The 12,358-nt window shown below is 36.3% G+C and overlaps 1 protein-coding gene across 1 annotated transcript in view; it reads right to left on the bottom strand.

The window, feature by feature from the left end:
• The window catches only part of LOC146145381 (titin-like), a 132,331-nt gene that overhangs the window by 111,229 nt on the left and 8,744 nt on the right, over nucleotides 1-12,358 (bottom strand). Inside the window, exons 5-15 of the mRNA XM_083390546.1 lie at nucleotides 11,006-11,128; nucleotides 7,651-7,748; nucleotides 7,067-7,238; nucleotides 6,284-6,414; nucleotides 5,152-5,290; nucleotides 4,457-4,531; nucleotides 3,740-3,928; nucleotides 3,080-3,157; nucleotides 1,516-1,704; nucleotides 708-785; nucleotides 137-337 (exon numbers count right to left, since the gene is read on the bottom strand). Coding sequence (XP_083246672.1) covers nucleotides 137-337; nucleotides 708-785; nucleotides 1,516-1,704; nucleotides 3,080-3,157; nucleotides 3,740-3,928; nucleotides 4,457-4,531; nucleotides 5,152-5,290; nucleotides 6,284-6,414; nucleotides 7,067-7,238; nucleotides 7,651-7,748; nucleotides 11,006-11,128 — 1,473 coding nt within the window. The remainder of the gene's footprint in view (nucleotides 1-136; nucleotides 338-707; nucleotides 786-1,515; nucleotides 1,705-3,079; nucleotides 3,158-3,739; nucleotides 3,929-4,456; nucleotides 4,532-5,151; nucleotides 5,291-6,283; nucleotides 6,415-7,066; nucleotides 7,239-7,650; nucleotides 7,749-11,005; nucleotides 11,129-12,358) is intronic.

Raw genomic sequence — 12,358 nt, forward strand, 5'->3', positions numbered from 1 at the left:
TCTGTATGTAACAATGTTCTGACAAGTTACATTATCACAGGGCTTGTCTCTAAAAAAATGGCGTACAAAATTTTTAGTTCAACAACTCAACAAGTTAAGAGAGCGACTAATATCAGTAACGTATAATAAAACTTACGCGTGGAATCGATAAAGGTCTCGCTCGGTTTGCTGAGTTCGCCTTGGTAGCCCTCCGTCCTTAGGCTCATCCGATATTCCATTCCCGGCTCGAGACCGCCCACTAGCGCCGAGAGTTCGGTGTTGTTGACCGCCATTGTAATGTTACCGGTCGGAACGCCCTTGTCCAGTTTTTCCGCGTACACGTGGTAGATGTAAGCACCTGCCGAGAAAAGGCGGATGCATCATTTGAAATTTCGTTTAAAACTCAAGTATTGTTGCGTCATAATTAAGTCGGTAAGTGCTAAGTTTGAAATGGGATATATCTTTCACAAGCGTGTATTAGCAACAGTTTTTCGCCCTGTATCACTGTTCAACGATGACTGTGCTATATTGTTTCAGTGTACAGCGACTTGAAATAAACTATAAGGTACTGTTTTTCGTAGTTTGAACTTTTACTTTATTGGCTATGCAGGAACAAAGTATGGTAGAACGATTTTTGCAGAAAAAAATATAAATCGTTCCAAAAAAGGTATAAGTATTTTTGGACAATTTTCACGCGGATAAGTGTAGCTTGTTGTTTCGACACTTACCGACTGAGGCGTTCCAATGCAGTTCGAAGAAAGTGTCTCCAGTTTTGTTAACAGTTACAGCATCAGGGGGACTTGGAACTGCGATGACAAAAAACATGTTTCATTCATATTTAAAAAATATTTTTTTAACTATTATTGTTAAGAAGTTTTATAATTATATCAATAAAAAGACGATTATAAAAGACTGATAAAATGCCAGACATAACGTATAACGAAAAATAAAATAAATAAGTGGAAGCGTTGAGATGTGGAACAAGATATGTATTCAATCGTTCATGGAGCGAAATGAGTTGAATTGCACCTGACACAAAGCCTATTAAATAAGAAGCACGCGTGTCCGCTGTACAAATAACTGTTCCCGACTATTCTTCATAGAGAATTATTTGAAACCAACCAAATTTAAATACAGCATTTCGCAGGGTTAAATGGACGTAATACCCATTGGTCATTGTTTTAGCATTGAAATTTAAGTTCTGAAACACAAGCTTTTTTAAACTTAGGCTTAGTCATGTTAGAGATACTTTTGAAACATTTTCTCTTTTAAAATAAACAAAATTTCAGGTCGCGTCTAATAGTATTTGCGGACCCCTGCCCTATGAAACATCACATAACCAGCACTCAGCCGGCATAAAATTCTGTCAACAGTGTTTTTTAAGGTGTTTTTTTTCTTCAGCGGTTTCCCAAATTTTGGACTTGCAACGTTTTGGTATTTAAATGAAACACTTGCGGTCTCTTAAAACTACTTAGCGGTCACCCAAACCAAACCTTAAAAAAAACCTGCCTGTCAACATTAAAAAAATAGTCTTACCTGTCTGCACGCGCAGGGGGTGAACGACGTTGTAGTCGATGACCTCACCGGCGCCCCTGGAATAAACCGAGAAGACGTACGTCTCGCCGCTGGCCATTCCCCCGACCCAGAATGTGGTGCTGGAGATGTTTCGGTCCCTGTAGAAGGTTCGATCCAGCGACCTCGCGATCACGCGATAACCGATGGCGGCTGAATTTTAGATGGAAAGAGTAAATAGTTAGAAACGAGCGCCACTAAAGAAAGTAATATCTGTTCAGCCAGGAGTTATAACACAATTTTTTTTAAGGAAATGGTAGGTTTTGACTTATTTCCCTTTCACAGAAATTTCAATGCTTTTCTGCTAAAACCTAGAGGTCAGAAATAAAAGTGAAAATCGAAGAAGGCTACTTCTGCGCGACAACAAGTAGAAAAATTAAATGGGTTATTTCGTTTTAACTTGGTAAATGCATCCGTTAGCTCAATTGGCTGGAACGTCGTGCTAATAACAAATGTCCGGTGTTCTTGCTGGCCACACTGTCTTCATATCTGTCAGGGGAGCGTTAGACTGAAGCTAAAGTTCCCTGGCTGGATCCCGGGTCACCATAACACAATATGTGTTTCAATATGTTTTTAATATGATAAAATTTAAAATATATGATGTTTCAAATATGATAAAATTGACCTTGACCAGAAATTAAAATGAAGAGTAACAAAAGCTATACTTTTGAAAATGAATGCCTTTACCTTGTTTGAAAAACATTATTCTATTGTGTGGTAATTACTGCGTTTTGTCGTTAGTATACTGTAGCTTTTTCGCATAGGAAAATGGTTGTTTTTCAGTGGGATTTCCTTCAGAGGGCATGCTTTCACTTTCGCAGTAATTACTGAGTGTTCTTGATTAAATTCAATGGTTTGAAATAAAAAGATCTACGGGAGAAGCTACTCCTCTACGTCGAGCATTTAAAACATGTATTTTTTTGAGCGGGATGTTTAAGTTTAAACTCATTTTAGAAGACATAGTTTTCATTATGTTACAATTATTGCATATTATAGTTGGAATTTAATCGGATAGGCTCGAGAGTAAAATGCAGAGCTAAAAAAGCTATTATGCAACAGGTAAAAAATGGTTGATTTGGACGTCTTTTAGAAGACGTTTATTATTTTATATGTTTTTTACTGTGCTTTTGGTTGGTAATTACTGTGCTGTTTTCCCATAAAACGGAAAACGGTTGTTTTCGAGTGGGATTTCTTTAGAATACTTGATTTACGTCTTTTGTCCTTGAAAATCAAAGCTTTATAGTCAGGAATCATAATAGGAAATGAAATACTGTTGTTACATTGCATAAAAACACAAAGCCATGTTGATTTATATAGGGACTGCCTTGTTTTAACTTCCTTTAAACAACACGTTTCCTGCTTTTTTATCATTTCATTTGTGGTTGAAACGTCATCTGTGTGCTGCAACCCCAATATTAATAAACCTATATTACTTTGAAATAGCACGTAAATGGGGAATGTGTAATGGCTACACCACTTACTTCAATATTAAACAACTTTACCCCAAAAATGTTTACGCTATATTTACCAGGTTGCGGCGGCCATTCGATCTGTGCCGTTGTTTCGGTGACGTATTGCAGTGTGATGTTTTTGGGATTGGAAGGCGCTGTGAAACAAAACAAAGTGTTAAATAAATTAAATGATTTATAGACTTTCAATCAGTAGCCTACAAAGACAACGAACAAACTGAAAGTGGTAACACAAGAATAGCTGTGCATCTTGTTAACTATAATTATATTTTGTCTTGAAATAAAATGAAATTATTTACGTAAACATAATAGTATATAAAACATCATCAATCCTATTGCAAGTATTTTACCTTTTGCATACAAAACATGAAAAATAGCCTTTTTTGTTGTGTCTAAGCATTCCATTGTTTTTACACTAAAACCGCATGAACTACAATTTGAGTTTTTTATTTAATCATTAACAATCCTAATGATCAATGTCAAAGCCAAATAAGTCGAGTAAATCGACAAAATTAAGACGTTTACATATGCACTTCATCATCAGTTAATGATACAAGTAGGCATATAAACGTCTTTATCAAGATGATGTCGATTTACCCTTATTTGACTTTGACATTCATTATTAAGCTACATTAAAGATCCGAGCACAGTTAACCTAATTATCAGTCTTATACATTAACAAATGTAAGGTAGTTATTTTACCAAAAGAAAAACCTTACCAGTAAAAGCAACAATAACTCGACTGTCCCTGCTTATGAGTCCCGTACGGCCGATCGTGTACGCCTTGATTGCGTACCTCTTCGACGGCGTCAAGTCCGACATTTTCAGTGACGTACCGGTGACGTCATCGAACGTGGTCGTCACGTCCGTGCTTAAGTCGGTGATGGTGAAAACGAACTTGCGGGCGCCTGAACGAAAAGAATGTTGCAGATGAATTGTTAAACCTAAAAAGGTCATCTAAACCAGCGCTTTTCCAACCAGTGGGTCACGAACGATTCACGAAAGCTTTTCTAAATGTTACAGCTTTCTATTAGATCGGGAAATTATTGCATTTATCATTATCTAACATTTATGTAATAATGTAAGAAATACGTAACAATTAGATGCGTTTTGTCGCATTGACTATTTCAGTACGTACGCCAGTGGTAAAGATGCAGGTTTATGTAACTTTTTTGTTTGGTAATATCTCTTGTGGGTCGCACATTGAAACTTGCATTAAAAGTGGGTCGCAAACTGAAAAATGTTGGGAAGCACCGACTTAAACCCAATAATAAAAAAACGAAAAACTGAAATTCGATCCTAGATAAAACCAGTATATAAATCGAAACATGCTTTACTTTATTCTGGGTTACTGGGGTGGTGATTTTTAGGTTAGTTTTATAAATTTAAATGGTAAGAAAATTGCAGTTCTGCCGCAATCCAAAGGAAGCACAAACCTTTCACTCGCTTCCACTTAAGTTCAATCGAAATATGACGCACTTGTTCCACTTCCAACATGGGAGGATTTGGAACTGCAAAAGCATTTATGAGTTTTTAAAGATCTTTGAAATAATTTGCATAGAAAGTTAGTTAATGGGGATAGATCCCCATGACCTTTGATCACTTCTAACAAATAACAGAGTTTAATTTCCTAAAAATCAAACTTTACTCATACTTTAAACCTCGTTTGATTTTAGTTTAAATACAGACATTCAGACCACTTGGCAGCAAAATTGCCGTTATTTTTACGTCGCGTTTTTTGTTATTCTTTTATTGGTTCGATCTACATTTATGTTAGGTATGTTTTTTACTTTTAAATAATATTTTAAAGTCGAGCCACATAATTTTAGTTTTAGAACTAAAAAATTATTCTTAATACAAATTAGGAAAACGATTTAAAGGATATAAACACGGCGGTTGCAAATACTCTAACTGGATATGTATAAGCACTTTCAAAATATAAAAGTATTTTTTCTGGGCCGTTGTCCAGAAATAGATCAAAAGTTTTATTTACTTCTGTGGACAGACGGTTGTCCGAAAATAACTTCGCATAAATACCCTAAATAGCTTTATATAACTTGATATTTAAAAGAAACCAGCGAAAATATAAAACTCGCTGTCAATCGCTTACGGCCGTTCAGACCAAACTCACCGGTGGTGAAGAACTTCGGCTCGCTAGGGTCGCTGATGATACCGGAATATATTGATGACACCGTCGCTCCGTACCTCGTACCGGCGGTCAGCCCTGTGGCTTTGAGGAAGCCTTTCCAAGAAGTAAAGGTGTCTGCGTTCTGGACAACGGGTTACCAGGATGTTGATTTTTTTGAACGAACTTTTTATTTTGTAAAAAGTATCAACGCAATAAAAAAATTCACTTTTTACAAAATTAAAAGTCAAATTTATAAACTGCTCAATGTGATGGGTGTGTCTGTTTGGCAAAACATATAAGTGTTACTGAAAGCGGTAAAACTTTCACTTGGTTAAAAGCATCGAAGCAGGATTTAAAGCTTTGCCGAAAACGGAAATTTTGGTTCAACTGAATCAACAGATTGCGTTTTAAAGGGGTTTTTGGACGTTCGCGCCAAAATCCATTAGTTGTACTTAGTAAAACAGCTTGAACGGTTCGAAACAGATTGTACCAACTGCCTAACTTTACATTTTGGCCGCGATATTGCAACATGGGGTTTATAAAACCGACAAAGTGTAAAAAAACTTTGTCTGTCGATACACGAAACTGACAAATCTCAATAAACATGCGGTTCGCAAAGCATCGAAACGAAATGTTAGGTTTCGAAGGTTTATTTAATTATGACAGCGTGATAATTGTATAACGAAATTCCACGTTTTATATTTGGACAACTCATTGCTGTTATTACTAGGGCGATTATTTTTTGACTTATCAAAAAAGTCAAAATTATTTCATGCCAAAATCGAATAAAAATGCACATCAATCGTTTACAAAATTCAAAAAAGGACTATAGTCAGCTGTTTGAAATTGGTCGTTCGTTTTTTTTAATTTATTGTTTTGTTTTATCAAAAAAAAAATTAGTTTTGATTTATATTTAAATCATTTTAAGCGTATTATATCTTCATTAGAGTAATATACGATATAAAAAACGTGTGAATAACGCGCCTAGGTTATTTAAATCAAAGTATTTCTAACAGGTCAAAATTTGTCAAAATTTTAATTTTTCAGGTCAAAATTTCTTAATTTTTTAGGTCAAAAAATAATCGCCCTAGTTATTACTAATATTAAGGGAAATGACATTGAAAAATAAAGTTACCGAGGCGTTGTTAACTTCTTGAAACCTGACGGCGTATTTGGCTGTAACGCCTTCGTTCACGTCCCAAGTGACGTTGACAGTTGACGTCGTCACCGAAGTTTCATCGACGACAAGGTCCGGCTTCTTGATGCCTGAACATATTCGGGAGTTGTTAATACACATAAAAGCAAGTCGACTAGAGTTTCTATCAATCGGGTGCAAGAGCAATTAAGAAAGAGGAATTTACACATAATGCATAATTTTGACAAAAATATACTTCATTTTTATTCTGGAGCATAATGGTTGGAGGTTGTAGTAAGACGTAATAAGAATATCAAAGCCCATACAGAGGTAGGTATCATTTTTATTTTAGATACGAACGTTTTGCGTGTAACCGAAAACAATCATTTAAGTTTAAATTAATTAAAAAAACATCTTTAACTGAAGGGCAAAAACTTTTGCTTAAGTTCTAACCTAATCCATGCATAAATCATTTGTTTTTTATTTTTGTCACAGAGTATCAGAATTGTAAAAAACATACATGTTGTCGTGTTTTGTTGTATATAAAGATTAATTATTTTCTATACCAGCTTTAAAACCAATATTTGATTTCGTGTATATAACTGGATTAGCGCAACTTTAAAATTAATATAAGTTATACCATTTTTACTTATAGTCATTTTATCTGATCACATATGTTGACCTAGAAAAATACATATCATTCTACTTACACACAGGCGAGGTATCACGCATATTGTAACGTGTGTACGTACGGCAATAACAAAAAAAAAACAAATAACTAACTCGTCGTGAGGAGAATCGATCTGCGAGGCCCCAACTTGTTGGAGCGGTCGATGGCCCAAATCAAGGCCCCGTAGGTGGTGGCCTGCGTCAGGCCCCGAAACACCACTCGGTCCTGCGTTTTTGGGATGTTCATGAAGCTCTGGATAACCGACGAGTTGCTGAGCCATCGGAGCTGTTGAGAAAACACAAACAATCATCAGACTGGAACTTTTCTGGTTTTTTTTTACATCAGATTGGAACTTTGACAAAAACGTCAGATTCGAACTTTGCTGTTCTGTTTTTTTTTTTTTTTCAGAACATACGCCACAAAGTTATGGCGTTAGAAAAGGAACACCTCGCCAAGCAGCGTCATAGGAAAAACAGTCCTCTAAATAAAGGTTCACACACAAGGAAATATTGTTAAAATCAAAAAACAGAAACATGTTAAATATGCTTTTCCGTTAGTTAAGTACATTTCTACGCGAACATCAAAATAAATACCGTTTTTCTTTAACGTTTGCTAAACAAAGTAATACAATATGCCAATATCTTAGTTGCTTTATTTGTCATCTGGCCTAATAGCAATAGGTGTAGGAAAAACTTACCTGTGCTTGGTACTTTGAAGCGAATGCTTGAAGCCTCCATTTCAGTCCGACAGAGTTGGGAGTGTTTTCAAATATTTCCACTCTTGGTGCTCCGATCGCTACGGAAACAAAATTCGTGATCGGCATCGGAACGTGAGAATAACTTAAAATAATAGCCACAAAAAATACCCTGCTCGTAATTTTGGTAGTATTTTCGTCAAACTTAACGCCAAATGAACCTTGTCTACCTGTGGATTTCAAACTTTGCATATTTTCTATTTAAGTGTTTATCCAAAGCGTAAAAGGTATTCGGCATATTCGACATGCCATATAATAGGCATTTGTATATTTTTTTTAAGAAACAACGGAACAAAATGACTGGTTGTATAGATCAGATGTAATTTTTACGAAACCTGATTATAAGTTGTCTAAAATAGGTTGTGTGTCGTGATAAAAACATTAACATGAACTGAAGATGATACAAGCTCGTATCGAAACGTCTTAATCAAGATGCTGTCGATTAACTTGATCTTTTTGGCTTTGCAATTTATTATCAAGCTACATTACAGATCCGTGCATAGTACCCAAAGTAGGTTGTGTGTCGTTTTTTAAAACCTGCTGGCAATGTTGATGCCTGACCCTTAGTCACCCTCATCAAACATTGGAATTTTCACAACAAAACTTAGGGCGATTTGGGATTTACATTGATAGTCTGACATGTTTGATTTGCTTTGAAACAAATTTGTCGGCAATTTTTCTACAGTTAGGTCAGTGTTTCTCTATCGCGGTTTATTTTGGTTGGGTGGCCGACTGCAGTAGTTCCAATGGTTATATTTATTGATACCGATTCTAAGCAAGATTTCTTCAAAAATTAGAAAAAACGCGAAAGCAATGCAAAGACATTCGTCATTCCAGTATGTTTGTACTAATGTCTTATGTTTTGTACGCTTACAACACGTTCAGTGAAGATAATTGGGACGCCAATGCTTCGTTGTTATACTAAACGCTAAGTAAGGTGGCGGTCCTGATTTACACGTTTGCTAAATATCGGGCGGACGTTTGTAGAAGCTGTGCGAACAAAGCACAATTATGCCCTTAAAAGTTTTCATCTGAACGGGCCTCCAGTCACGACGGAAGGAGTTTGGCTGCAGATCAACGAAACGTTTTACTTTTGACATTTTTGGAAAGTACTTTCACTTGATTTGACTCAGTTGAAAAAATAATGACCCAAAACAACTGATTTGGCGATTTCACTTGCGTATCATTAACACTCAAACCAAAGCAATCTTTTTTATAAACCTGGACAGGCAACGAATTTTTTTTATAAACCTGGACAGGCAACGAATAAAGTATATTTTAAATTTATTCAACAGAAATAGCGTTATTGGGATTTTAGTTTGTGGCATGTTTAATACACTTTCTACAAAATTCTCGACAGGGAAGTGCTTCTTAACATATGGATCGCCGCCTATTTTGGTTTGTTTTGGTCTGCAGTAGTTCAAATGGTTAGATTTATTAAAATTGGTTCTGAGCAAGATTTCTTTTAAATTACAAAATTGCAATAGCACTGCTAAATCATAGCCCATTCCAATTTGTTTTTGCCAATATCTTACGTTTTGGACGCTTATAAAACGTTCTGTAAAGATAATTGGGATTGTTTTACTAAACACCAAGTAAGGGGGCGGTCATGATTTACACGTACGCCAAATATCGGGCGGACGTTTGTAGAAGCTGTGCGAACAAAACACAATTTTGCCCTCAAAAGCTTTCATCTGAACGGGCCTCCAGTCACGACGGACGGCGTTCGGGCGCAGATTAAGATTCCTTGGCGAGACAATTACGGCGTAATTGTCGCATTGGAGCGGGTTGCAAGTTCGGGTTGTCACAAACGAGGCTTAACGAGAATCGATAACTGTAATTGGCCGCTCTTGCGCCAAGTTTGTTTTGAAAACATCGGCGACGCTCGCTTACGTTTCGAGTGAACTGCAAACAAGTTTAAGCTGGTTCATTTTCGATAAGGTTCAATCAATTTTCCGCTGTTTTATTAAGTGCGTCCGGTCGGTGGGTTAAGGCCTACTAACAATACGTTTTTTTCGCCAGCAATTATTGGAGTCTAAAGCAGGGGTTTCCTACCTTTTTTTACATCGTGGCCCCTTTTTAAAATTTTAACAAATCAATGGCTCCCTATATTTTTGCCATGGCCCCCAGGTTGGGAACCTTTGGTCTAAACACTGCTTTACACGCTCCTTGATCGTATGTTCAACTTTAACATATTTTAGGAAGAAAATAACAGACAAAAATGTGTGGACGCAGCCAATTTGAAAACCTCGTCCTTATTTAACATTGTAACATTGACCCAGAGGTGGAGAATAATTAATTGTCCTACTGAACGCTTTAAGTTTTCAGAGAAGACGACACAAAGGTACGTCTTAACGTGACGTCATAAAAGCATTTGCGCGACGGTTATATTTGTTTAATCTAGGTCTACTCAACTCGCGGACTTTGGTCTGTATCTTGACCTTTGAAGTGGTGAACATGGACCTTGAAGATGTCTATAGCTTACTGAAAATCTGTTAATTACTTTGCGGTACGATTAGGTTACGTTTAGGATTTTAACAAGAGAAAGATACCCTCAAGAGCTGACAAAGCAGAACAATAATTTATCGTCTTGAGCTTCCGAGATTTTTGTATTGGCAACATTTTTAAATATTTATCTGTCTTTGCAGGACCTAAAAAAAAGGTAAAGCAAAAAAGGCTAATAATTTTTGCCATTACATGATTAACAAAGGCGAAATATAAAGTTTGGAGTCATCGCCTTGTAAAAAATAAAAAATTAGTTTATCGGTGCGCTTTTTGGCAATAATAATTGTTTTACCGCGAAGCCGTTCAGGTACCAATATGTTGACAATTTTTAATCGCGTATTTTTTATACATTACAGGCTTTCGACGAAAAAATAGTACGCTTTTATGCTTTAGCTACAGAAAGACTAAAAATTATAAAACTCAGCTTCCTACAAAACAAGCGTGTATCAATTTTGTTTATGCCAAATAGCATTCATGGTGGTAAGATTTATTTTGAGATTCAACACTTGCACTGTTGTGTATGATTATACAGAACTGAAATACAATTTTTATGGCGTATTTTTGGAGTCGTCCTGGTAAAACGTTTTATAAAACAACTCTCTAAAAAGACTAATTTCTCAAAAGAAAGACGGTGAACACATAAGCAATGTTTCATTACTGTTTAGTTGTCTTAATCAATTTGGTCAAAATGGACTTTAGCAGTCTTTTTCTCAATGCTAAATAAATGATTTGAAAATTTGGTAAAGTTCCGGGCGAAATAAAACGATGCGGTCTTGTCTTTTTTGGCACTTACGTTGGGTGCAGATGCTCTTCAGCAGTTGATTTACTCTGATGCCCAGGTCCTTGTATCTGCTGATCACAATGTGTTTTGACGATGGGGCGCTGGCAAGTTTGGAGATCTGTCTGTAAATCGCATCTGAAAAACGCGAAGTATACAAACGTTGAAAGTCATGCGAGTCATTCTTATAAAGGCCTTTCCGTTTTATCGCCTTCTCGAAACATTTAGTACTCTAACTAAAGGAAGTGTTACACAGGTCGCTTTAAAATGACTAAAGTCAAAGTAAGCCTATTTGCAAAAAAATTTCACAAATATCAGGTTCAAGTCAAGTAATTTGTAACGAGACCATACGTAACTCGTGCCATAAATTTAGCAAAAAAATATACCAACAACTAAACTAAATTAAGAAAAACATTTTAATCAGAAATTTGGCGAAAAATATGTACTCTTACTAAAAGGTATTTAATGAAAGAGTCTAGTCATTGGAAGGTTACTGAAGTCAACGTTAAGTTACTTGTTTAAAAAACGTCGGTCAAGTCAGGTCGTTTAAAAACAGGGAGTTAATTGCACTCAAAGCCTAATCATTAAAATAAGCCATTACAACACTGGTGACCAGATATTGTTGGCGAGTTTTTCTGGAAAGTGATCACCCTAACAATTGATCAACTACGAATGGATTTTTAGAGGAGTTAACTACCGCCGAAACCTTTTAATTACTGTAAATCTTGATACCATAGCTCTTCTGGGACTCCACATACAAACAAGTTTTGCATCTGTACGGTTGTTACTCTTCGCGTACCAATCGGCACAATTCAAAGAACTGTTGTATGTGACCAAATTCGTATTGCACCCTTGTCAACAAGGTTAAATTTAAAATAATACAAAAAGAGGTACTCTTTCGAGGAATTTAAACGCCACAGCCCTTCCGAACCCCCGAAATTGCTAGCCGAAACCGCACGGCTTGCACAAACAGGATTACAAACATTTATGCAAGCTTACCTTTCGTCTGGTATAGCAAGCAATCGTAAACAAGTCGTGCCCCCCCCCCCCCCTACTCTCAATAAACCTTACCGAAACTCTGCGGTTATTAATACACCGCAATATAACCAATTTTGTCACCAAATTCCAATGAGTAAAAAGTATAGAGTTCTAAGCAGGACAAAAGTTTTTTGGATTTTTTTTTGCAAAAATCTGTTTTTCTATAACGTTGGCCAACCGTTTTACATTATACAAACATGTCTCATCAAGACGGTGGAAGGTTATAGGATGTGTCAAGTTCACGTGAATCAAACGATTTGTGAAACTATTTACGACGTTATACGTTTGTTCCGAAACTGTTAAGCTGATTTGCGCTTTACGAGTATTACG

Source organism: Ascidiella aspersa, chromosome 5, assembly GCF_963924565.1.
Source record: "Ascidiella aspersa chromosome 5, kaAscAspe10.2, whole genome shotgun sequence".
NCBI lineage: Eukaryota > Metazoa > Chordata > Ascidiacea > Phlebobranchia > Ascidiidae > Ascidiella > Ascidiella aspersa.